The sequence below is a fragment of the Sylvia atricapilla genome, chromosome 12 (genome assembly GCF_009819655.1).
Source record: "Sylvia atricapilla isolate bSylAtr1 chromosome 12, bSylAtr1.pri, whole genome shotgun sequence".
Classification (NCBI taxonomy): domain Eukaryota; kingdom Metazoa; phylum Chordata; class Aves; order Passeriformes; family Sylviidae; genus Sylvia; species Sylvia atricapilla.
In genome coordinates, this window is record NC_089151.1 from 929,988 (window position 1) to 953,999 (window position 24,012).

The window sequence follows — 24,012 nt, forward strand, 5'->3', positions numbered from 1 at the left end:
GAACCAAGCCTGCTCTCGAGTCTTTCTGATCTAATAACAGCAGCCATTCAATGCAAGAAATTGCTGTAAGAAAAAAAAAAAACAAACTCGTGGAATGATGAGACAGTTTCTGTTTGATTGAGCAGTTCTAGAAAATTTGGTTTACTGACTATGAAATCCATGAAGACTGAAAATAAATTTAATTTAGAACAAGATGGGAGATAGATGTGAAATTATGAAGACTGAAAACAAACCGTTTAGAAAGAAGATATGAACTAGACATGAACACTAATATAAATATGGAATTCTAACTAAGCTCATGGAGCAGGAAGGCTCTCAATACACACATGACTCTGGATAACTGGGATATTCCAGCTCAATTCGGAGAGAACACACCTAAAATGTTTCCATATCATGGAAACAATAAGAAAAATCTTTATCTCTGGCACTTCCCAGCAGAGATGTCTCACCAGAAGACCCTTTGGAACGATGAAGGAACCTCTCCAAAAGCTAAGCTGACCCTCCTCACAACCTGGCCTCTCCAGATTGGGCCCCACCACGGCTCTTTTGGGACATGAACCTCCAGGAGAAACACTTAAAGCCACGCACAGCAGCAGCAGGGGGAGTTCTGAACAAGCTGCAGGGTCTATTGAAGTTCATCGTGTAAGAAAGAAGCGTTTGACTCGTGAGTGCAGCGAGCAGCTGCAGACAGAAATCCCTGGAATCATCCTCCTGGAAATGGCAGGAAGGCATCTCCAACTGGGAGGGCGGTGGGAAGAGGAAGGGAAAAGCCTACAAAGAAATGGAAGTTTGTACAGGCATCGGAGACCAACTACAAAGAAGAATCATTTTTTTTTTCCTGTTCATTTGTTTACAACGTGCAATCATAAGCCCAGGATAAGAGAACTGGGGACAGCACTGAGATCCCCTTTGAAATCTCTGGTAATTATTTCTGTATCAACAGGAAAAACTGACTAATGACACCTGGAAGGATGATAACTGAACAAAATATTTTCAGTAAAAATAAAAATGAAGAAGCCTGAGAAGCTACTCAGGGAAAACTAAACCAAAACAAACCCATCTCCATTTTGAGGCTTCATAATCCTCTGCTGGAGAAGGATGAAAAGCCTTATTTTGGCAGCAGAAAACACAACCCTTAGCACCCAGTCTCTAACCCAGAGGCAATGCAGGTATCTTTATCCATGTCTTTAAAGGAGCAATTCAGAAGTAACACCTTATTTTCATAATTAAAATGACCAAAGATGCTTATGGCACCATTTCAATTACAACTCCAATTAAAAAAGACAATTACATCTGTTTGGACCAGCAGGTTGGCCCTTTAATTAAAATGAAGCATAAAAAGAAGTATAAAATTGATCCCAAAAAGATAAAGTTTCCTCATTTACCTACTGTTTTCCTAGGATGTAACTGCAAGCCAGAAGACTTCATTAAATACAGAGAAAGCAAAAGAAGAGATCAGTAAATAGATTTCAGTAGCACAAAACATATTCCCCTTCTGCTGCAGCAAGAACACCACTGGAGAATTCCACTGGAGACCAAGGATAGGAAATTGGACAGCAATACAAAAAATATGGAAATATATATATTTATTTGCCTCTGTGGGAAATGGAAAGCAGCTTGAGAGATTGTGAACAAGACAAAGCGTCTCATTCCAAGTTTTGCTGCAGGAAGAACAAGGGATGGTGAGAAGGGAAGTGAGTTGCTGGAACAGTTCACTGGGGTTCAGAAGGTTTGAGCATTTCTGGCACTGGAGATAAAAGATGAAAAAGCAACACTCACTTCAAGAATATGGTCAAAAATACTCCTGATCATCCCCCAAAAGACAAGAAGAACCATGTGCTACCTAAAAGCTGGAAAGACACCTTTAAGAAAGGACTTGAACAGGCAGAGTGAATTTTAAGCATTTTAAGGTTCAAGGTGTCTTGATCAACACCAAAAAATTGTTGAGCCTTTCAGAACCAACTGAGAAGAGACTGGAGCATGGCTCCTCACAACTGAGCTCACAAACACTGTGCAGCAGCACTGGGAAAGCTCCAGGCACATTTATTTCATGTAAAAGCTCCAGGCAGAGCACACAATGACATTTCTCAGCATGACACCCTCATGCATTTCCAGAGTCTGGAGATGATTCATATTTAATGTGTTTATGGTGCTGCACCAGGCAAAATCCTCCTTTTCCTGTCCCCTGAACAAAGACACTGGAATTCAAGTAGGGAGCACAGAGAACTGTTTCCAGGGATAAAAACAGATCCATTCCCTCCCTTCTGTTTTCCAGAAGCACTACAGAATTAGAAGCTTGAGACAGCAGCTCAAAATCCCAGAGTTCTGTGAAATCATATACTTGTCTGTTGACTATTCAGAGAGTGGGTAACACCTCTTTGTCTGGATTAACGAATGAGAGATACACATTTATTATCAAATTAATGAAAATCCAATCAGCAACATTCCATTTTCATACTCTTACAGCTGTTCTGCAAATCACAAAACAAATTTCCAAATGGAAGAAGAACTAGAAGTCTGCCCCTGTGAGGTCATCACTGCTAAAACCAGCCTGTCCTGCTCCTCCAAAAAAACCAGGAGTTAACTGCAGCAGTTATTTCCAACCTACAGTATGATCTACGTGGGACAAAACCCCACAGCAAGGTGACAAAAAAGCTGAATTTCAGCCAAAATATTGCCTTACTCTGTTTCAGGAAGCAGAGAACAAGCTGTGCGAACTGCTAGAGGAGTAGGAAAAACCTCTGAGCACTTTGGATCAATCCCTGTCACGGAATCCTCTCATTATCCAGAGTAATCAGATCTGCAAGGGAATTCTACATGGTGTGGCTAGCTGTTCAAATAAGCCCTTCCTTTTAAAAACAAGACTAAATGAGATTACCTACAGCCCTGTGCAGACTGAACTATCATTTCCCTCTCATTCCTGAAAAATGAGGTTTTAAGGCAAGTTAAGACCAGACCAAAAATTAGAAAGACTTACACAAAACAGAAAATTTCAGATACAGAACAAGAGGTTGCCAGTCCTTCCTCCTGCCCCTGCTCCTGTACAGTGCCAGCTCCCCAAAAATCTACCTACAGCCTGCTATTAAACATTTGATGTATGCAAATGATGGCCAATGCTAATCTTTTGAAATGTAAGTGTAAAATGTATGTCTAAGCACCTGGTTTGCACAAAGCCCAGGACAGTTCTTCTGTGAAGAAACCCCAGACCTCTCATTACTACTGGAGGCAGGGTAAGAGACTCAAAGTGTGGTGGCAACTTCTCAAAGACGCTGCAGAAATCCCACAAGGATTAAGGAAAAGAGTAAACCACCCTTTTCTCTACCAAGGGGGTGCAGCTGCAGGAGGGACACAGACAGAACGTGCCACATTCAAACCAGCAATGGAAACAAAACGGGTCTTGGCTCCTCTGGGGTTTTGTCTGGTTTGGGGGGCAGTTTAAACAGAATTTTTAACAACTATCACTCCAGGCCCTTGTCTCAAGTCCTTCTCCAGGTCTCCTGGAGGCCCTTTGGGCACTGGAGGAGCCCTAAGGTTACCCTGGGCCCTTCCTTCTCTTTTCCACACTGAACAATCCCAGCTCTCGACTTGGTATCAGTTCAGTCTTTGTGACCCTCTGTGGTCTCTGACACTGAAAAGTGTTCATAGGTGAATGATCAGGTCTCCTTTCAATGTTAACAAGAAGCCTCAACACTATTTTTCAGTTTTTCATTCCAGAAACTTGTGCTGCAGTTTAACCCAAACACATCTAATGAATGCATCTCAGGTTTTTTAAAGGATCTGGACTGGCTGTTGGCAAACACCAAATACCTAGAGGCAACAGACTTTTAGTTCCATTCAAGTTTAAGTCTTTTCTGTTAGGTACAGAATTAATTAGCAGTTCAGGCCTGTCTGTGGATTTAGAGTGTAACAGGGTTTGTGGGGTGGTTTTGTTCAGTTGCTTTTAGGATACATGTTTCTACAAGATTTGGTTGCTGCTGTCTGTGAACCAAACCCATCATTAAGCACCGTGATTTTAGAAACAGATGCCCAAATTATTTTTTTTTTAGTAAGTGATATAAAAACACCAAATCCTTTCAATATAACAAAAGCATCAAATTCTTTCGATGGCCAAGTTCCACTGTGCACAGTTAAATCCACAGGTTCTCAGGAGAGGTCTGGCAAAACATGAATGGTGAGCAGTGCTGTAAAGTTTCTCTGACAAACCTACAACCACTTCAGGTTGGGATCAGGAGTCCTGGACTATGCAAATCTGGGAAACATTCTCACACAAACATTTAATGCATTTGAACTCAGAGAGAGAGAAAAAGGAATAATGCACCCTATAGAATTTTTTTTTCTCAAGCAACAATTTAACGCCAATTAGGAAAGTGGAACATGACCTTGTAAGAAATATGGGGATCAAATTACAAAAAAAACCCCTTATCCAGTGAAGGGAGATGCATCTAGAATAGGCCAAATGATCTTTTTTCCCCACTGCACAGATGTGTAGTAACATATACAAGTTACTGACAAGAATTCCAGATGCAAGCCAGCACCGAGGCTGATCTCTTAAATCAAAGCTTTGCCCTTAGGTCCTCACTTTTTTATGTTTAATGAAGATCAGTGAGAATCTTTAAAGTCTAGAACATAGCTGGGAATAAGAAAAGGATGCAGATTAAATGGTCATGCCTCTTTTTTATATGTTGTCAATTAGAAAAAAAAAACCTACACTGGTCATTTACAGAGTTCCAGCTGATATACATCATATCCTCATGTATTTGAGGATTTTCTACCACATCACACTAAAGATGTGTGTGAAAGGAGTTTAAATACTACACTTCCTCAGGCCCCAATGGAAAACATGACCTTTTCTTCCTCCTCACATTTTGGTAAAAGCTTCATGGCCCAAAATGTCATCTCCTGTTCCATTTTTATCCTAACTAGAACCCACTGGTTTACAGTCAGTCAGCATTCCGCCTTAGTTCCACACAGGGATTTACTCCCTTGGAAGACAGAGTGCATTCTAGGAGTTAATTGCCTGTGTGGCATAACAGAATAGAGCAGCAGATAATTTATTTCTTAATGGAGATGCATCCATGAAACACAGCAACCATTAACATCAGACACCTGACGCTTTTTGATCGCCCAGCTGAATTACACCACCTACATTCTCCTAGAATGAACTCTGGTACTTCTCCACGGAGCTCTTTTTCACACTCAGAACTTTGCCAGCACTGTTCATGTTGGCCAGAAGGCTACAAACCTTAAGCAAAGACCAGAATAAAGGAGAGCCCTTACCAGCAGCAACTACAGCTGGAGGCGGCGAACCGGCCTCACCACCGCTTGTTTGGCTCATGGATGCTATGGATGTTTCTCTGGAAGGTGGTAACTGCAGCTCCTTTGGGAGAAGGTCATAGACAGATTCTGTGGAAAGAAAAGAACTCGGTCAAAAAGTCGCCCGTGTCCTACACAAGAAAAGAAAATAATGTTTTTGCCTAAAAGAAATGAACTATAACTCAACCCGTTCAGAAGGTTTGGAGAATGTTACAGTAAGCGCTTGGAAATAACAGCATGGAAAAAGACTTATTGCAGAAAGCAAACATTAAGATGCATATTCTGAAGACCGAAACAAAGGACACAAACTTGTTCAAACAAAGAAATAATTCATGAACTTCCAGAGAAACTGTTCTCATCCAGAATGAAGGGCTGAGGGCAGCACATCACGTGAGAATCTGAGACAAACCTGTTTTCAGAATTCCAACTGTGCAACTGACTTCCTAAGGAAAAAAAAAGCCTAATTTAGCACCATCATCCTAACAACATCCTATGGAGTTAGAATCACAGACTGGATTTGAAAGGGACCTTAAAGCCCATCCTGTTCCACCCCATGCCATGGGCAGGGACACCTTCTGCTAGCCCAGGCTGCTCCAAGCCCTATCCAGCCTGGCCTTGGACACTTCCAGGGATCCAGGGGCAGCCACAGCTGCTCTGGGCCCCTGTGCCATGGTCTTATCACCCTCAAAGAGAACAATTCCTGCCCAATATCCCACCCATGCCTGTCCTCTGGCAGTGAAAGCCATTCCCTGTGTCCTGTCCCCAGTCCCTCTCCAGCTCACCTGGAGCCCCCTTAGGTGCTGCAAGGGGCTCTAAGATGCCCCTGGAGCATTCTCTCCTCCAGGTGAACAACTCCAGCTGTGTCAGCCTGGCTCCAGAGCCAAGGATCAACTTAGTGACCTCCTCAGGGCTTGCCCCAACACTCCCTGTGCTCCCTGTGCTGTATTAACCCTGCGGGTTTGAGCTCTGCTCCTCCTTGTGTGTTACCCAGGAGATTCCCAAGGTTCCCTCCTAATGGATGGAGCTTGCTCCATGCTCTCCTGTTGACAGCTCTGCAGTTAATTCCAGCCCCCTGTACACCTGCAGCCTTAGGTGTGTTCACCAGGTGTTTCAGGAGAGAGTCTTCCTGTCATATTTTAGACCACATTCCAAGTAACTTGGTCTTTATCAATGAAGCATGAAATTAAAGATTTGCTCTTAATGGTCTTGTGATCTTTGGGAATGTGCTTCAATTCTAATGCTGGCTTTTCCTTCCCTCCCTCTTTATCATATTGTTGGAACTATTCACAAAGATTAGAATTGTGCCGCTTGTGGATTACTGCAAAAATCATGTGCTCCCTGAGAAAAAAATTATCCTGTGGGAGTCTTGGATGTAAGCAGCCCTCTAAAGCAAAAGACCTGATAGAACCTTCACCACACTGGAGTCAAGAATAAATTTTTTAAACAAAAAGATCCCCAAGAACCAGCCCAAAGAGACAAGCTCTCAATTTCCCAATAACCTGGAGTTTGGAAAGGAGCTTTTGTAGTCAACTCTGAATATTTTAGGAGCCATGACAGATGATGGATGATGACAATTCACTCCTCTCAGAGGGTTTCTCGAGCAAGGAGTGGAAGTGTGTGTGTATATATTTAACTTACACATGAAATACAAAGTGCTCTGTAGTAACCTGCAGGCACACACAGTTACAACCCCTCATTTTGGAGCCCCACACTAAACATTTTGAGCAGCAGCAGCCCTGAACCTCTGCCTGTGATTTTCCTGTCCTGCTACAGGTAGTATGGCAGTGCCAGCTGGAGGAAAGGCTGCTGCTCATTTACAAGGGCCTCTACAAACTGCTGCACTCGTCTCTGAGGAAAAGCAAATGCAGCTGCTCCAAGAGCAGCAAAAGTGGGAACAAGTGCTGCCTTCCAGCCCCTTCCAAAGCATTCTGTGAATCTATCAACTCATGGCAGAAGTTTATGGACAAACCCAAGCTCTCAGAAGAAAAACAATTCTCCTGGCTTTTCTCACATCAGATGCAGCTCCAGAGTCTAAAACACGTCGTTGGAGAACTGCAGTTCAACACTTTCCAGAGGAATCCCAAGTGCCTGGGTACCTTTAAGAACTCTTGCTGCCACAAACCCACTCCACACACATCAGACATCAAATGAAACTTTGTGTTTTCACCTAAACACAGGCCAGTGTTTATATATGCTGAACTATAAATAGCATTAAAGCAAAAGCTGACAAATTCCAGTAACATGAGAGTTGTTTCAAGGAAACTAATTCTTCCCCAGAGGATACAGCTCCCCCCCTGCCTCATACTGTACCAAGAGCTGCAGCTACTGCTCAGCCCCTCTCCATCACATTTTACACGTGTGTGCACTCACCAATACTGAGAACACGAAATTTCCTGCTAGAACTTTACGTTGATTCCTGCAGAAAGCACCCACTAAAGGGAAAAAGGCTGCTGCAGAAATGCAGTATTACATTTGGAGGCAAAAATAGTATCTCAGCATCATTATGTATTTCTACATAATTAGCCAGAAAAAATGTGTAGACAGAATTCCTGCTTCCAGCAGCCAGTGCTGAATCAGTGAGGAAGTTTAAGCTGTCTGACAGCACTACGTGTCTTGTAATTTGTTGCTGATTTAAATTCCTTTGACGAATAAACTGGCTGATCCCAAGTTTCCGGGTTTTTTTCCTGGAAGTAGCTCCATTTATACCCAACATTGAAACACATTTTCTCTCTCCCTACGGGAAGCAAGGAACACGTGTTTCAGGATTAGGGTTATTATGAAATATAAACAAGATAACATGCAAACTAGATAAACCCTAGTGATCAGCCAGAAGTCCAACACTCGTTTCCTCACACTAACGCTCACTTGCATAAAGTTAATCAGTTATTAGACACTATCTACAGTAAACTTCCAAATCTCTTATCTTTCCCCAAAATATCTCACCTAGACAAGCCCAGCTTCACAAATTCTCCTCCCAAAATCAAGGACTCACAGGGATAGGCAGATTTACAGAAAGTATTTTAAGTGTCAAATTTCTTCAACTGCCCTTTATCCGATTATCCTGCCCTTATAATCTCTCATCTGAGATCAGCTGCTTGAAACTTTGATCTTCCTGCCAGTTGTACTGACAGTCCAGAAAATTCTATTTCACATGGTTATATGGACCAGAACCACACCAAACCTGGGATCAGGATCCAACAACACAGCCCTTGGAACTGGGAAAGAGAAGATTTTGTTGTATACTACAAAACCTGCACAAAACATTCTGAATTTATGTATTAGTTAAAAAAAAATAAATGAAGAAATTTAGGAAGGGTTTTTTTTTTTTTCCCTGGCAGGGTGGGCAGGGCTGGCACAGGTGCCCAGAGCAGCTGTGGCTGCCCCTGGATCCCTGGAAGTGTCCAAAGCCAGGTTGGACATTGGGTTTGGAGCACCTGGGACAGTGGGAGGTGTCCCTGCCCATGACAGGCAGTGGGACTGGATGAGTTTTAAGGTCCCTTTCAACCCAAACCACCCCAAGATGGTCTGGAATTAGGTCATTTTCAGTTAAAACAACTGCACAAAAGGTGTCTGTGGCAGGGCTGGACGAGTGACCACCAGTCCACACAAAATACATCCTTGGGTCAACATGGACATGGCTCAGCCCCAGCAGCTGGTGACAGGGTCTCTGTCTTCAAAGGGGAGAGGAGAGACCTTGGGAAGATTTAGGAAAAATAACACTGAGAAGGTACAAAAACCAGCCTGTGAAAATGATGTGGTGATGCTGCAGCAGGAGGGCAAAGGCTGGTGGTTCGTGATGGCAACCAAATACTACAGGGTCCTTCACCCTGTTTCACTCACCTCCCCTCAGTGCACACTCACAGCTGCCCCTCTCTGGGAATGATTTTGGATTTCTACACACATCCTAGGCATGCTGAGTTACAGTCCTACAGCAGTCTGAGTGCTCAGCCTTCTCCCATCCCCAGCAGCAGCAAACACCTCTGGGAATCCCAGCCCATCCTCATCCTCACAGCACCAAGGGACGTGTCAGAAACACAGCACACCTTGTGACACACAGCATCACCTTCCTCCTCACTCACCAGCCTGCTGTGGTTCCATTTCAACTTTATTCTTAGAACAGAGCAGTTAAGCTTACAGGGCACAGAGAACATGACACAACTGCTTCCTGTGTGGGAATGCTGAGACAACCCCAAGATTCTGTGAGGAGTCATAGCAGCTTGGATATGTCCCATAGAAAGGCTTTTCCCAAAGGGATATTCCCAGCATGGAGAGTGCTCTCCCTCCTCGTTGGAAAAGTTTGCTGTAAAGCAGAAAACCAAATACACAAGAATCCACTATTCCATCAAATGCAGCACCTTCTTCTTCTGGGCCATGACTTTCTGGCTGCACCTACACAGACATTTCAGCTGCACAAATTAAAAACTAGTGATTTCTAGAAATTTAGCGCCCTGTTATCTCACACTGTGCTAGTACTGGCTCAGAGTGCTACAGAACCTCTCTGCTCTCAAACTTCTGTGACACAAATTGAACTGAGATCCTTCTGGGTGGTTGACCAAATTGCTGCTGCCTGTAACTCAACACCTGGTGATGCCAGGAGCACAGAGACAAGGAAAAGAGCAAAGAATACCCAATTCCAGTGTTTAAAACAACAGCAGCTCATCCACGAGGAAGCTTCACTTCCCCAGGACTTCCAAACCCTTCAAACATTATGGAATTTTCCTTACACATAGAAAAGATACCCCTAAGCTTTGCTACTCCACATCAAAAGCCAAGCCACGTTTCAGGAACTGCCACTGCTGGAAGCCAAACCCCAAACCTGACAGAGAAGTTTGCTCTGTCCTGCGGGCAAATGAGGTGCAGAGGGCCCTGGATGGAGCTCCAACTCCACCACCACTTCTCCAGGTTGCTCCCAGCCTGGAGGAGGCTGTTGGAGCCCCAGCTCACCTGTGTCTGTTCCAACACTGTGACCTGTTCTGGGACTTCACCCCTGTAATGCCAGGGGCTCCTCCAGCAGCATCCCTCCAATCCCCAGCCCAGGACTAACAGGTAATGACAGCTTTCCTGCCCCATGGGAATCACATGGAGAGCAAGAGCAGTACATGGGAGAAGATGAGAACCATCTGAATTATCAGCACTAGCAGCAGACGTGGAGCATTTTCCACTTGCTGCTGACATTTTTTGCCCTTAAGGAAAGGTACATCCTGGAAATCCCTTACCACTTCCATGACCTCATGAACAGCAGCCAAGTTAATCCTTGTCTTTTAATAAGCTCCCTGCACTGAATGGCTGCCCATATCCCCACTGATACTCGTCTCCTCAACATGGTTTAATACCCGCACAGATTTGGCTGCTTCTCCCAAAGCCATTTCCTTGCTGCAGCACATGACAGTCACACCAGAGATTAGACAAAACCTTGGTGTCCTCCTCTAATCAGCTGGCGGCATCGGAGCAGAAATCTCTTCTAATGATGGTCACTAAGCTGATCAAAAAAACAAGCAAGCAAACAGGCCAAGAGAGTTGTTTATATGGAACTGAGATTAAAAAACAATTAGAAATCATGAAGCAGCAAGTAGCCTCTGCTGCACAGGGGAAGTCAGTGAAGTAAAGTGAGCACACGTGCTCAGCAAATTAAAGAAACTATAAAGGAAAAATAAAGTGTCCATATTTCACCTCACCCCCACTAGGGATGCAACTTCAGCTTCAGAGCAGCCACACACATATAAAGGTCCTATGATGCTAATCTAAGACACAGTTTTGGACAAAATCTGTACTACCAAGGCTCCAAATGTCAGATTGTCACTCTTCACTCCAAAGGCCGCTGCATTTTAATAAATTAATACATATGACTGAACATATTTCAGGAATTTTTGTGGGTAAGGAACGCTAAAAGCAGAATCTACTCTAGGCCTAAAAAAATCCAGGCCTCTGCCAGAAGACCTTGTGGTTGGTTGGTTTATCTGTTCATCCTGAAGTTCAGAAATTCTACTCAGAATTTCAGTGTGCCTGATAACCACCACAGCTTAGTGATTGAGCTTATTGGAGGCCACTGATTCCACCACAATATCTTAGTTCACAGAGTTTTTGGAGGCCACTGATACCACCACAATATCTTAGTTCACAGAGTTTTTGGAGGCCACTGATTCCACCACAATATCTTAGTTCACAGAGTTTTTGGAGGCCACTGATTCCACCACAATATCTTAGTTCACAGAGTTTTTAAGAGAATGATGAAGGAATGGAGGAGCTCTAAATCCTCAAAATGTAATCAAAGCTTCACTTTGTTAAAAGACATTCGTATCACACGGCCCTCGGGGATTTTTCTGTACACAAAAGCTTGGGTGTGGGAAGACTTTGAAGCAGACTATTTTGGCCATCAGGAAGAGCCTGTAAGAGCCAGCTGAGGAACCCTCTGGCTCTTCACCCCAAGCTGAACAGGTTTTCCTGCAGACCTCAAGAACAGCATCGACTGAGTAAGTTTGGTTATTACAACCAGAATTCACACAATCACAGAATCCTGGAATGGTTTGGGTGGGAAGAGACCTCAAAGCACATCTCATTAAATCCCCAGCCATGGGCAGGGACACGTTCCACTCACCCAGGTGGCTCCAAGCCTTGTCCAGGGACACTGCCAGGGATCCAGGGGCAGCCACAGCTGCTCTGGGCACCTGTGCCAGGGCAGAATTTCTTCCCAATATCCAACAGAATTCCTAGCAGAATTAAGGCCACATTCCAGAAAACTCAGGCCACCCCAATGGAGACAGTTCACATCTCACAGCATGACTGCTTCCTCAAGGCTAAACCGGGAGAAGTAACCTCAGGACCCACTGGAGTAACTCCTGCAGTGAGAATACAACAGTTCAGAACTTTCTGGTCTCTGAGTGAGCAGACAAAACTGTTCCTCCAGCTGCTGTGAGCCAGCACCCCCATCACCCCGACAGGGAATGACAGGGAATCTGTCCCCAGCCCACGGAATGTTTCAGGCACTGAGATGGCAATGTCGATAGCAGGGCTGGCACAGGGAGCAGCACAGGGACAGCATGGATGGAAGCCAAAGGAGGATAACAAGGATTCAGTAAGAAGCTCAACAGAGGAAGCTCTGAGAGTCTGAGAAAGGAAACTAGGAGAAAGACAAAGCTCAGTGCATAAACCAGAACAGAAACAGACTGAGACAGGCACAGCCCAGACAGATCAGTGACCACTGAAGCACTTCCTACTTCAGTGCCGAGGGTTTGTTGTTGTTGAGGTTTGGGCTTTCTCCTTTTTTTTTTTTTTTTTTTTTTGGCTGGTTGGTTTTTCTGAGTACTCCTTGGGAGAACCAAACTCTCACTTGCAGAAGTGAGAATCACCCATGACAACTGCAGGCACGGAAAATCTGCTTCAGGGACAGCAGAGATTTTTATATTACAAAGTTGCAAGAAAAAAGATTTGGTAGACTGAAAGAACACACAACAGAGAGCAAATAAGCTTTTGTTCTGTATTTCAGAACAATCAGTTTTGTTTCTCTTTTGACCTCTGTCAAAAGGGGATTTAGGACATATTACAGACTATCACACTCCTGCATTTCCTAACATCTTTGCAACTTCACTGATTTAACATCACAAGTTTGGCAGAAGGGAAAACAAGACAAACAGCCCTGAAAACAGGTTAAGGTTTCACACAGAGCAAAAAGGAAGGACCCTGCTTGAGCATACACAGAACAGACAAAATACAGCAACTGTTCAAAGAATCACAGAATCACTAAGGTTGGTCTCTTTAACACCGAGACCAACTGTTAGCACAGCACTACCAAGCTCCACTAAACCACAGGAATATAGATTTTTAATGGGATATTGGGAAGGAATTCTTCCCTGTGAGGCTGGGGAGGCCCTGGCACAGGCTGCCCAGAGAAGCTGTGGCTGCCCCATCCTTCAAAGTGTCCAAGGCCAGGTTGGACAGGACTTGGATCTGGGACAGCAGAAGGTGTCCCTGCCCATGTTAGGGGTGGAACAGGACGAGCTTTAAGGTCCCTTCCCACCCAAACCATCCTAGGATTCTGTGACACTTGGGACATTCTGTGACATCACTGCATGGCAAAAGCAAGAAGCAGCCCATAGGCAGTGAGGCTGAGCAGGAGGACAACAGACACTACATAATAGTCTTGATGCAGACACCCCAAAACATTTTATGGTTACTGATCTAATCACTCCTATTTTTGCATGAGTTAAAGCTGAGTTGTAGTAAGATCATAACTTCATAAGGCTCCCAGTGGTATCTGTCTTACCCCAGTGCCAAATCCACCAGGTTACACTTACTAAAACATTGCTTTTATTTCGTGTTTTTGAGTATGTCTCAATACGAATAAACAAAGGGCTCAATAAAAACCGAGCATACAACCTAAAATACGTAAAGACTAATTAGCCTGTTCTCCCTAATTGCCCAAAGCTGCCCACGGATTTCCACACAGCTGTCAGATGCAGCTCTGTCCTGCCAGAGGGAATCACCTGCAGAGCACTGTCCCCTCTATCTGCCACACCACCCTCAGCATATCAGTGACCGTGGAGCAGGGAAGGACTGGAAGCAGGTCTCCTGTTATTGTCAGCCCTGGCAGGGCCACACTGCTGCTACAGCAACAGTGGCAGGTTTTCAAAGAAACTGCAGTGTATACAAGGATGTTTTACACAGCCAAACAGAAAATCTTCCTTCCAGTTCCCCCGGCTTCAGACAAAAGCAGCAAACCCTAAAGCAACAGGCTCCAGGCGCGTGGAGGGGACGGCAGATTTCCACACAGCTGCCTGTGCTAGAAAACTCCAGCATTAAAACGCTGATGGTGGTGCAGCTCCACTCTGAGCCATCCCCAGAGGATCCCAGTGCTCCGTGTCAGTGATGTAGCACTGGCCACTAAAATGCAAATCTTGCCTGCAAATTCTGCTACTCCCTGAAATGCACATTGTAGAGTGTTAGTGAGGGAGGCAGAGGAGTTTTCTGAAAGGCTGGTGTTGTAGAGAAAGATGACCAGTAATGTATTATTAATGATTAAAGTCATTAACATTTGATCACAGCTCTAATATCACAGAATCCCAGATTGGTTTGGGTGGGAAGTGACCTTAAAGCCCATCTCATTCCAACCTCCTGCCAGGGACATGGACATCTCCCACTAGTCCAGGCTGCTCCAAGTTCCATCAACCCAGCCTTGAACATTTCCACAATATCATTATTTCTTGTACTTCAAAATAAAAATTTAAGCTGAAAGTTGTTTCCTGTATTTTCTAAAGGACAAGTATTAATACCAAAAATGGCAATAATTAATAGGTAATTTTGCAAGCAATTCACAACCAGCTCCTGTACCCTGTCCCACCAACCTTCAGAAAAGTTTCTAATCTCAATATTCAGGACTTTGCACAGCAGGATAGAGTTGAGAAATTAATCCTTTTAAAGTTGAATTTCAACAACTGACAAAGGCATGTGTTAGCTGAATTCTATTTATGGCATTCATCCAAATATCAAATAAAGCTTTCCTGGCTGTGTTTCAGTCATCCCCATTCACAGCTCAAAGAGGACTTTTACAAATGTAGACAGGCAGTATAAATCCTGGATCTTGTTTGCATCCAATTTTACACATCTCAGAATGAGAGAACAACATTATTTAGGAATTGTCACTTCAAGGAACAGACCAGTAATGACTTACTGAGACATCTATCCTGTGTGGTCATAAAGTCCAGACTTTATAAAAAAAAAAACCAAAGGACATAAAAATACTCCTAAAATACCACTGTGGATATGGCAGAGCAGCAGGTACATGAACACAAAATCAAGCAATCACAGAATCCCAGACTGGCTGGCCTTGGAAGGACCTTAAAGCTCACCTCATTCCACCCTTTGCCATGGGCAGGGACACCTTCCACTGTCCCAGCCCCAAGCCTCATCCAACCTGGCCTTGAAACGTTTAAAGAAACCCAAATACCGAGCGATCAAAGAACATCAGTAATAGCTATTTATCAAGGCCTTTAAAACACCTGCGTTGTTTCAAAAATCAAAGTTCACCAGAAACAGAGGTAATCAGGCAATTCCTTAGGTACAATGCACCACTCAAATTCAGGGACACACAGAATCCACCTGACCTGCAGCTGACTGTGGTCCCTCAGCATTTCTCAGCCTTTACAGGTTTGTATCATTTTTTTTCTGATGGCGTTATTTTTGTCATCTCTTACATTTGCTGTGAGCAAGAAAGGCGACAGCAGCAATGAAAGATGCAGGATTCTTTCTTTTGAGGCTGTACCACAACATGTAAGGTGAAGAATAAAAGGTGTTCTGACAGACTTCCAACACAGTGTGGCCACCTCTTGGGCTCAGTATTCCAACCCAAACCTGGATGTACAGGCTGTGCTCCTGAGACCTGTCCTAGCAACCCTCAACATGACATTCAGCATCTCGAGCCCACAGAGCACCTCCAAGGCTCCCTGCCTTCACTCCCACTGAAAGGTATGTTCTTTCATCATCACCAGAACTGAGAAACGTTTGTGCTTCCTACACCATCACTTTGCTTTCTGCTGCTAACTCAACCGTTTGAGGATAAACACTGTTTTTCAAACCACAACGTTCCATACAGAGCTCTGGTGAGAGTCTGACACCTCTGATGCTTCCAAAGGACTGACTGATCAGAGAGGTGCTCAGGTAAACCTGTGGCAACTACTGCACCTGGAAAGGATTCCTCAGGGAAATAAAGATGGGCAAGGCTCAGGGGGATCTTATCCATGTGTGGAAATTCCTGATGGGAGGAAAGGAGAGGCTCCTCCCAGTGGTACCCCATGACAGGACAAGAGGCAATGGGCACCAATTAAACACATTAAACTCCATCTGGATTATCTTATCCATGAAGACAGCCAAGCACTGGCCCAGGATGTCCAGGATGGTTGTGGAGTCTCCATGAGGACAGTCACACCCTGCTGGACACGGTCCCAGCACTGATTCCATCATCTCCACAGCTCCCTGCCAGCCCCAAGGGCTGAGAGTAAAAGCTGGCATTACCTCCACAAGACTCACCCAGATCCTCTCCCACCACCAAAACATCTGACTGTTCTCAAAACTTTAACCTAAATCACATTCTTGGGCTCTGCAGCATTTACTTGTGAGATAAAACCAAAACTATTAGTAACTGTAATTATAAATTCCTCAGTAAATCTGCTTTAATAGGGATACACATTCCAAGGAAAGCTGCTTTTTTTTCCTCCCTAAGAAACAAAACATACTCAAATATTAGCAGGAAACCTCCTCATTCCTGAACTGAAAACAGAGTAAACTTTAAAGGACAAACAAGTATTTCTTCCCCATATATACAACCAGACTGCGGGATTTCTTCCTGAGTCCAAAAACAGATCAAGAGGCAGAAAAGAACTGAGCTGAAGTCTACTCCTATTTTGCCAAGCAGTAAGGATTTACACCTCTCCACACTACAGGATCCTTGCTGCAAAGTCAGAAAACTGTCAGTTAGCAGAAGCTCTGACCTCTGCAGCTGATGATCCCCAATCACCCCACAGTGCTCCTATCCAAACTCACTGACTCTTCTGCTGAGTGAATCCATACACTCAGAAAACATCAGGCCTCCTCACAATGAGGGACTGAAACAACTGGATGCAGGGTCAGTTTTTCTGAACGGGAATGGAAACTCCAACGTTTGGAAACTTTTTAGGACTGTCTTTAAATCTCTCTCTTCCGTATCTTCACCCTGTCTGGGCACTGACAGGAACCACTGTCCATCCTCCTTCTGTCTGCCAAACCTCCTGACCTTCATCACAACCTGCTTCTAGGATCAAAAACTGGTGTTTCTTCAGCACATCACATCAGTTTCATAAACTTTGTAAGGTGACTCAGAGCTCTTTCTAATTATTTACAAAGCAACCATAAAACCTTTGCGAATGCTGAAGGGACAAGTGATGGAAGGGAACGGAGAACGATTACAGAGTGTATTAATGTGAACAGTGACAACATTCCTCACTCTGGTTAAGTGATATTCACCTCCTAGATGCCTCAGAGCTACACAGAATAGTAAAATATCGTACCTGAACTTGGACATCTACATTTTAAACACTGCTGAAGCACTGCTTGCTTTGCCAACAGCAGTTACTGGAGATTTTACTGCATGTCCAGGAGCACTTGCTATTACTACAGTGTTTAAAGCTGGATCTGAGAGTTTGTTCAAAGCTGGATCTCAGAGTTGGTTTCAGTCAGTTCCTAAAACAACTGCTAATGACAAACTGGGCTGACTGTTCAGCCTCACCAGTTGACTCTCTGCTACCCACTGAGGCAACACTCACGGTAACTGCAGAGACACGAGCACACACCTCACCTCACCTGCACTCAGGCCTCTCACCAACTCCTGCTGGCATTCACCAGCACTTCCACACTTCAAAATTAGTTAAGACATTGCCTTTTAGTATAAAACTGAGTATTTCTCTTTCATTCTCACCATCCCTGGAGATGTTCAAGGACTGACTGGACACGGCACCCAGTGCTCTGGTCAACAAGGTGGGGATCACTGGAAAGTTGGACTCAACCTCAGAGGTCTTTCCCAAGTGAAATCATTCTGTGAAAAACATTTCATATAAAACTACAGAACCAGTGCCAAAGTCAGGTCAAGGCTCCAGGATGCCAATCACTTTTTTGTTACAGATACCAAAAGGTGACTGTGCTGCTGAAAAATTATAAATAAAGGTCAGATGCTCCATAAAAAATGAAAAAATCTTTAACCTCAGAAACGTAAGATGAGGAAATTCAACTTCTTGACAACACTGATCTGCAGTACAGAATCACAGAACCATGGAATGGTTTGGGTTGGAAAGGACCAAAAGCTCATCTCATTCTATCCCCTACCATGGGCAGGGACACCTTCCAACAGACCAGGTCACTCCAAGCCTTGTCCAACCTGGCCCTGGACACTTCAAGGAACAAAAGAATTGGGCAATGTGTGGGCATTCTCTAACAGAAAAAAACTACAACTTTCAGAGAAGGACAAAGTATCCAAAACAAGTAAAACTGATAAAGAATCCGAGTCTTAGGAGCAAAGAACCACACATTTCTCCATGGGAAGGGCTGCCCAGGGCACTGGGGTGTCACCAGCCCTGGAAGTGTTCAAAACCTGTGTGGATGTGGCACACGAGGACACTGTGAGTGGTGAAATTCGAGGTGCTGGGCTGACGCTTAGGCTTGGAGATCTTAAAGGTCTTTTCCAACCTCAACCATCCCATGACTTACACCTGGGTCCCAACAGAAGCACTGGGGAAGCCAGGGCAGGAGCAGTCTGACACTCCTTCACCACCACCCGTGGCAGGGAGCCTCTGTGGTGTCCTGCCCAGCCCTCCAAGCCCCAGAAGCAGATTCCCACACCAATTCCCAGAAAGCAGCCCCAGCAGGAATCCTGTCTGTCCAGGATTCCACACAAGAGCACAGGCACAGCAAATGCTACAGAAGGCACAACACAAGGAGCATTCTACAGAGGCAGTTCAGCAGTTTTAGCTCATCTGCTCCCACCTCCACTGCTCAATCCCAGTGCTCCAGAGCCCTCCTTTCCTGCCTGACACCACTCCTGGTGAGCAGCGACCAGAGCAGGAAGCAGAGCAACGTGAGAAAATCCCATCAGAGGTACAATATCCCCATTCTAGATCAGATTCCCAACCCCATTCATCTCCCAACCACAAACAACAATTGTGCTGGCACGATTCACAGTCCACGGGTGAGAACAGACGGTGAGGAAAAGGGGCTGCTCACACAGCTCTGCCACCGGAATACTCAAATTCCACCCTGGAAAGTTGGGAATTCAAAGTCCTCCCCCTACCCCCAGCATCACACAATCATCTTGCAGCAGCACATTCCAGAGTTTTGTTCGGAAAGCCAATAAGGAGGACGATTCCAAGGAGGAAAGGACATTTACGAGGCTGATGCACAAGTTAAGGAACTTTGGGTGAATCCATTTTGGTGAAGTCAGAATGTCCCGGGGGCAGCTGAAAGAGCTGCAGGAGGTGGATGTAGGGATCCTTCCCTCATGGAACACTCAGCACTCCTCATCCACTGTGGCACCTTCTACCAGCTACAAAAAGAAGGTAAAAATTTCTACAAAAAGAAGCAAAGTCTGATTGCTATTCCTAAAACCTACCAGTACTAGTTCTAAAGTTCTAAGCTATTTTTATAAAGCATCTTTTCCATCCCTCTTCGATAATTTAGTCACTGCCTTACTAGAGTTATCCCTGGGATCACAAGAAAAGAGTTCTGGTAGGGAAAAAGAAAAATCACCAAACCCCACGTTTTGTATCACAATTCCCAGCAAACACAAGTGGATTACAGTCAGTTCACATTTACGCAGGAAGAACGTTTGAGTTTTGGTTATATGACATTTTTAGGGCAAAAGAGCTATTTATCAGACTACTAACATTCTTCTTGTTGCTACCAAATTCCAGGAAGTCTCTCAGTTTTACAGAAACTCCATTGTGAAAAGCAAAATCCGGGACATGAAAAAAAAAAAAACTTCTAACTGCACTTGCTGCAGTGCAAAAATGCCATTTTATTAGTACACACACATTATTGGGTAACTCAAAGTAGATGTATTAGCTAAATTAATCCCATGTTTAATCAGATTTCGTACCTGACATCTGATGAACTGCTTTAATTACAGGTTTTCAACTCTGCCTGTTGCCAATGAAGAGCCAACTTTGCTCTATTTGAATGCTGCAGATGATATTCAACCACAGGACAACCAGCCTCAAGGTTTTAGGTTTTATGCTCCAGTGATTTTTCTACTACATTACTAATCTGTATGCACATTTGGGTTGGTTTATTCCAAACAGGACAGTGTGTTATGTAAAGATAGGAAAGAAACATACTACAGCCTAAATATTTTCAGCATGAAGTGATGCATATTTTTTTTTGTATCTCTATTAACCTTCTTAGCAGGAGATGTCATCCTTCTGCAATCGTTCCAAAGCATTTCTTGACTGATTATACATTATTTAATATTGACTATACATTAAAAGACTGGTTTTAGTCCTTGACACAAGTCAGCTCCTCAGGGTCTGTGGGACGAGCTCCAGCAACAGGCCCTGGAATCCACACTTCCCATTTCTTTCACTTTTAACAGCTACAACCATTATATGAAACATTTAGAGATGCTATTGCAGAGGCCTGCAAGTTGAATTTCACTACCATTTTAAGCAAATATAAGCTGTTGAAAGAACTACTCCCACCTTTCCCCAAGGCCAGTTTCTACACGTCCCTTCCTTGAGTCAGCACGAGCCATTCATGAAGACCCACAGCAAACACAAGACACTCACCCCATTCAAAATCCACATTTCTCCTCCCCTTTTCCTCTGGGAATGAATAAGGGAGAAGCTGAGGTAATTTTAACATGATCAGCTCCCAGTCCAGCTCACTGTGGCCACGTCAGAGTTGGCGTGAGCAGAGCCACAAGGAAAAGAGGAGCTCACAACTGCCTGAGCTGTGCACTTGGGGATTCACCCTGGCTGCAGCTGCTCCTGGAAACACACCTACGGGGCAAAAACTGGGATATAAAGCATTTAGATAGGCAAAGAAACTATCCCCTTTCCCAAGACACGCATAAATGAAAAGAAATGGCTCGAATGAGTTATCGGAGCAGAGTTTACATTATCGACTCACACTGAGGGCTGAGTTTACATTACCCACTCACACTCACCTGAGGTGTGGGGGCTTCTAGAGCTTTGTTGAATTTTTTTTTTTTTTATGAGAATATGAAAACAAAACTCAGTGAGATGCTGGTGCAAGCCAAAACGTTTAACACATGGTGCAGGGACAGGCTGATGACGTAACTCAGCCAGTCCAGGGAAGGGGAGAAAATACACCAGGAAAAAAAAAAATCATACTACTAAAATCTTCAGTTTCTGGGTTTCCAAACTTAACTCTGCTTTTTATTTTTTTTAGCAGGCAGACTCCGCTGCTTTAACTCCAACAAACCAAACTGTGTGTGTCAGAAACCCCAGTAGCTCCACAGACACCCCAACCTGAGCTGCTCTCCGAAGCTCCCAGCTCCCAGCAGGGATGGGAGGGCTCCCAAGGCCGGGATCACCAGCCACAAGCTCTGCAGGAATGCGATTCAGAGGAGAGGGACTGGCCCTGGTTCAACCTGGGGCTGGATTCCACCCGCGGGGCGGCCGAGCTGCTAAAAGCAGAGCAGTTATAAGAAACTACTCGTGCTAACACACCCTCATCGTAAATGCATATTTGTGGTTCTCTCACTGTGTTCAGACCTTTCCCTTTATCTCATCAGTTGTACTTGTACCCTGAGCCAGAGCACTTGTCCACAGGATAAACTTATCTGTATCTATCTAGGAAAAAAAAAAAAAAAAAAAAAAAAAAAAAGAAAAAAAAAAAAAAGGTACACTGGAGCGTGTTCTGATCAGTCAGAGAAACAGAAACACCTTTTCCTAAATCCAGCTAAAATCACACCCACAATCACTTCACTAATCATTGGTGCTGAAGTTTAAATTGCATTTCACGTTATCATCTCCTCGATCTTTTGTTGTGACAAAAAAACGAAAAGCAAAACTTGCTTTGACCTCTTTATAATCCCTCTCTGCACTCTACACCTGGGTCATGGCATCCTGCTTGGATCGAGCAGCTCACTGTGACCACAACATCCTTCCCTCGACCTCCTCCAGCTCTGAACCCACATCTGTGCACCGGAAGAAAAATACACTCTTGATTAATAGGTTTGAGACTGTTTTCCAACCTGCAACATTCGATCATTCCATCAAATACAAAAAACTAAAAGAGAATTCACAGTAAGATTGGGCAGTTCTAAAGTTCTGCTCAGTGAACAAGTCCTTGAAGCAGTTTTGTGACTTACACAGAACCTTTTTATCTCCAATGTGTTACAAACTAACAGTACACGCTTCCCAAATTTCCAGCAGGATAAATCATAACTTCAGTGGGGTTTATCACCTGTTTTTATCACTGAACTACCCTGTTCCAAAATATTCTTCCTACTGTCGGCGCTAGGACTGAAACCAACTGGAACACATTGTGCTGGGTAACCAGAGAGCCTTGAGCCCCTCCAGTAACATCCTAAAAAAAACTTACAAGCTACCAGTGATAACTTTAAAGAGAGAGACAATTACTCCGAGCAGTTTGAGAGCTTCCAATATGTACTTTTAATTCATTAAAGTCTTTTTATTTCCTATACCTTCATCTCTTACCAACACACAACTCGAAGTTAATGACCGTATTAAAAGTCGTAAAAAAATAATTATTTTCTGTAACGACATTAAATTGGTTTAAACCTTCACCTCAGGGTAATAGTGGAATTTCCATTTATTTCGTCTTATGGCCCCAAAAGTGCTCTCCTCACCAGCTGTACTGTGGGAAGTACAATAAACTACTAGTAAACTAGTAACAGGTACTTCTAGTATCACAAACGAATAGTAATGGATTTCGAGTCTTTTAAACATGATAAAAATGAGTTAAAAACTCTGTAGCACATAACACTTGTCCTGATGAACTTACCCATGTCCACGTGCACTTGTCAGCGCTCGAATTCGTTATTATGAAAACAGAAGTTAATTTAATTTACTTTTAAACCCACTTCATCCCTTCCTGGTCCGACTCCCCACAGCCGAGCTTTCCGCCGGTGCACGGGGATAACGCCGGAGATGCTCCGAGCTCCCGGCACCGGGATCCAGGACCCTCCGCTCCTCGGGCTCTGCGCCTCTTTCCAGCCCGAAGCAGGGCATGCCGCCCCAACAATCCGAGCCTTCTCGTTCCGCTGAGCCGCCTTCCCGGGAGACTTGACGGAGCAGCGTTGGGGACCCCCACCCGCCCGCGCTGCCCGCTCGTCCCCGCTCCAGGCCGGAGCGCCTCCGTTCCCGGGGCCGGCAGCGATCCCGGCAGGGACCCCGGCGGGCCGCAGCCCCTCGCCGCCGGCCCCGCCGCCGGAACCTGTCGGGACACATTCTTGCGGCGGCCGCGGCCGGGCCAGGAATGCGGCCGGGGGAGCCGGGGCGGCCCCGCGCGGCTCCGGGGCCCCTCCGGACGCGCATCCCGCGGCGGGGGCGGCCGATGCCTCACGGGGCCCGGGGCGGCCCGGAGCTCGGGCCCGGCGGTACCGGCGCTGCCCCCCCCCACACCACCACCACAGCCCGCCGCGGTCACTCACCCTTGGAGTAGAGCGACTTGGGGGACTCGAGGTCGAGGTCGGCGCTGAGCAGAGAGATGAAGTCCGAGGGCATCGCAGCTCCGCGGCCCGGCGGGGGCGAGGGGGCGGCGGGAGGAGGGGGGGGCCGGGCCGGGGGGGGCGCGGCTGCCTCCGCCGCGCGCGGAGCGGAGCGGAGCGGACGCACGGGCCGGGGGAGCGCGCGGGGCGCACGGCGGGGCCGCGGTCGGCGGGGCGGAGGGCGGGCGCTCGGGGCCGGGGCTGCGGGAGCGGGCGGCGCTCGCAGGGCCGGTGTGCAGCGGAGCGCGCCCGACGCCGCTCCGAGCCCGCTGCGCCTGCGCGGCCCGCGGGAGGGGCCGGCGGGGAACGGCGGCGGCGCGGCCGCTCTGCGCCTGCGCCACGGGAGAACGGGCAGCGGCGGGGGCGGAGCGGCCGCGCGTGCGCACGAGGGAGGGGCGCGGGGGAAGAGTCTGGAAGGGCGGGGGGCGAGCGGGCGCCGGGCGCCGTCATGGAGACCCCTGCGCTGAGGGGAGCCCCCGGGAATAGGGAAA

General features: G+C 45.6%; 1 protein-coding gene across 1 annotated transcript in view; it reads right to left on the reverse strand.

The window, feature by feature from the left end:
- LOC136366334 (nuclear factor of activated T-cells 5-like) overlaps positions 1-23,655 on the reverse strand; it is a 49,531-nt gene extending 25,876 nt beyond the window's left edge. Inside the window, 2 exon segments of the mRNA XM_066327315.1 lie at positions 5,278-5,403; positions 23,465-23,655. Of these exon segments, the coding sequence (XP_066183412.1) occupies positions 5,278-5,403; positions 23,465-23,537 (199 nt within the window). The 5' untranslated portion in view covers positions 23,538-23,655.
- Positions 23,656-24,012: the final 357 nt, after the last annotated feature.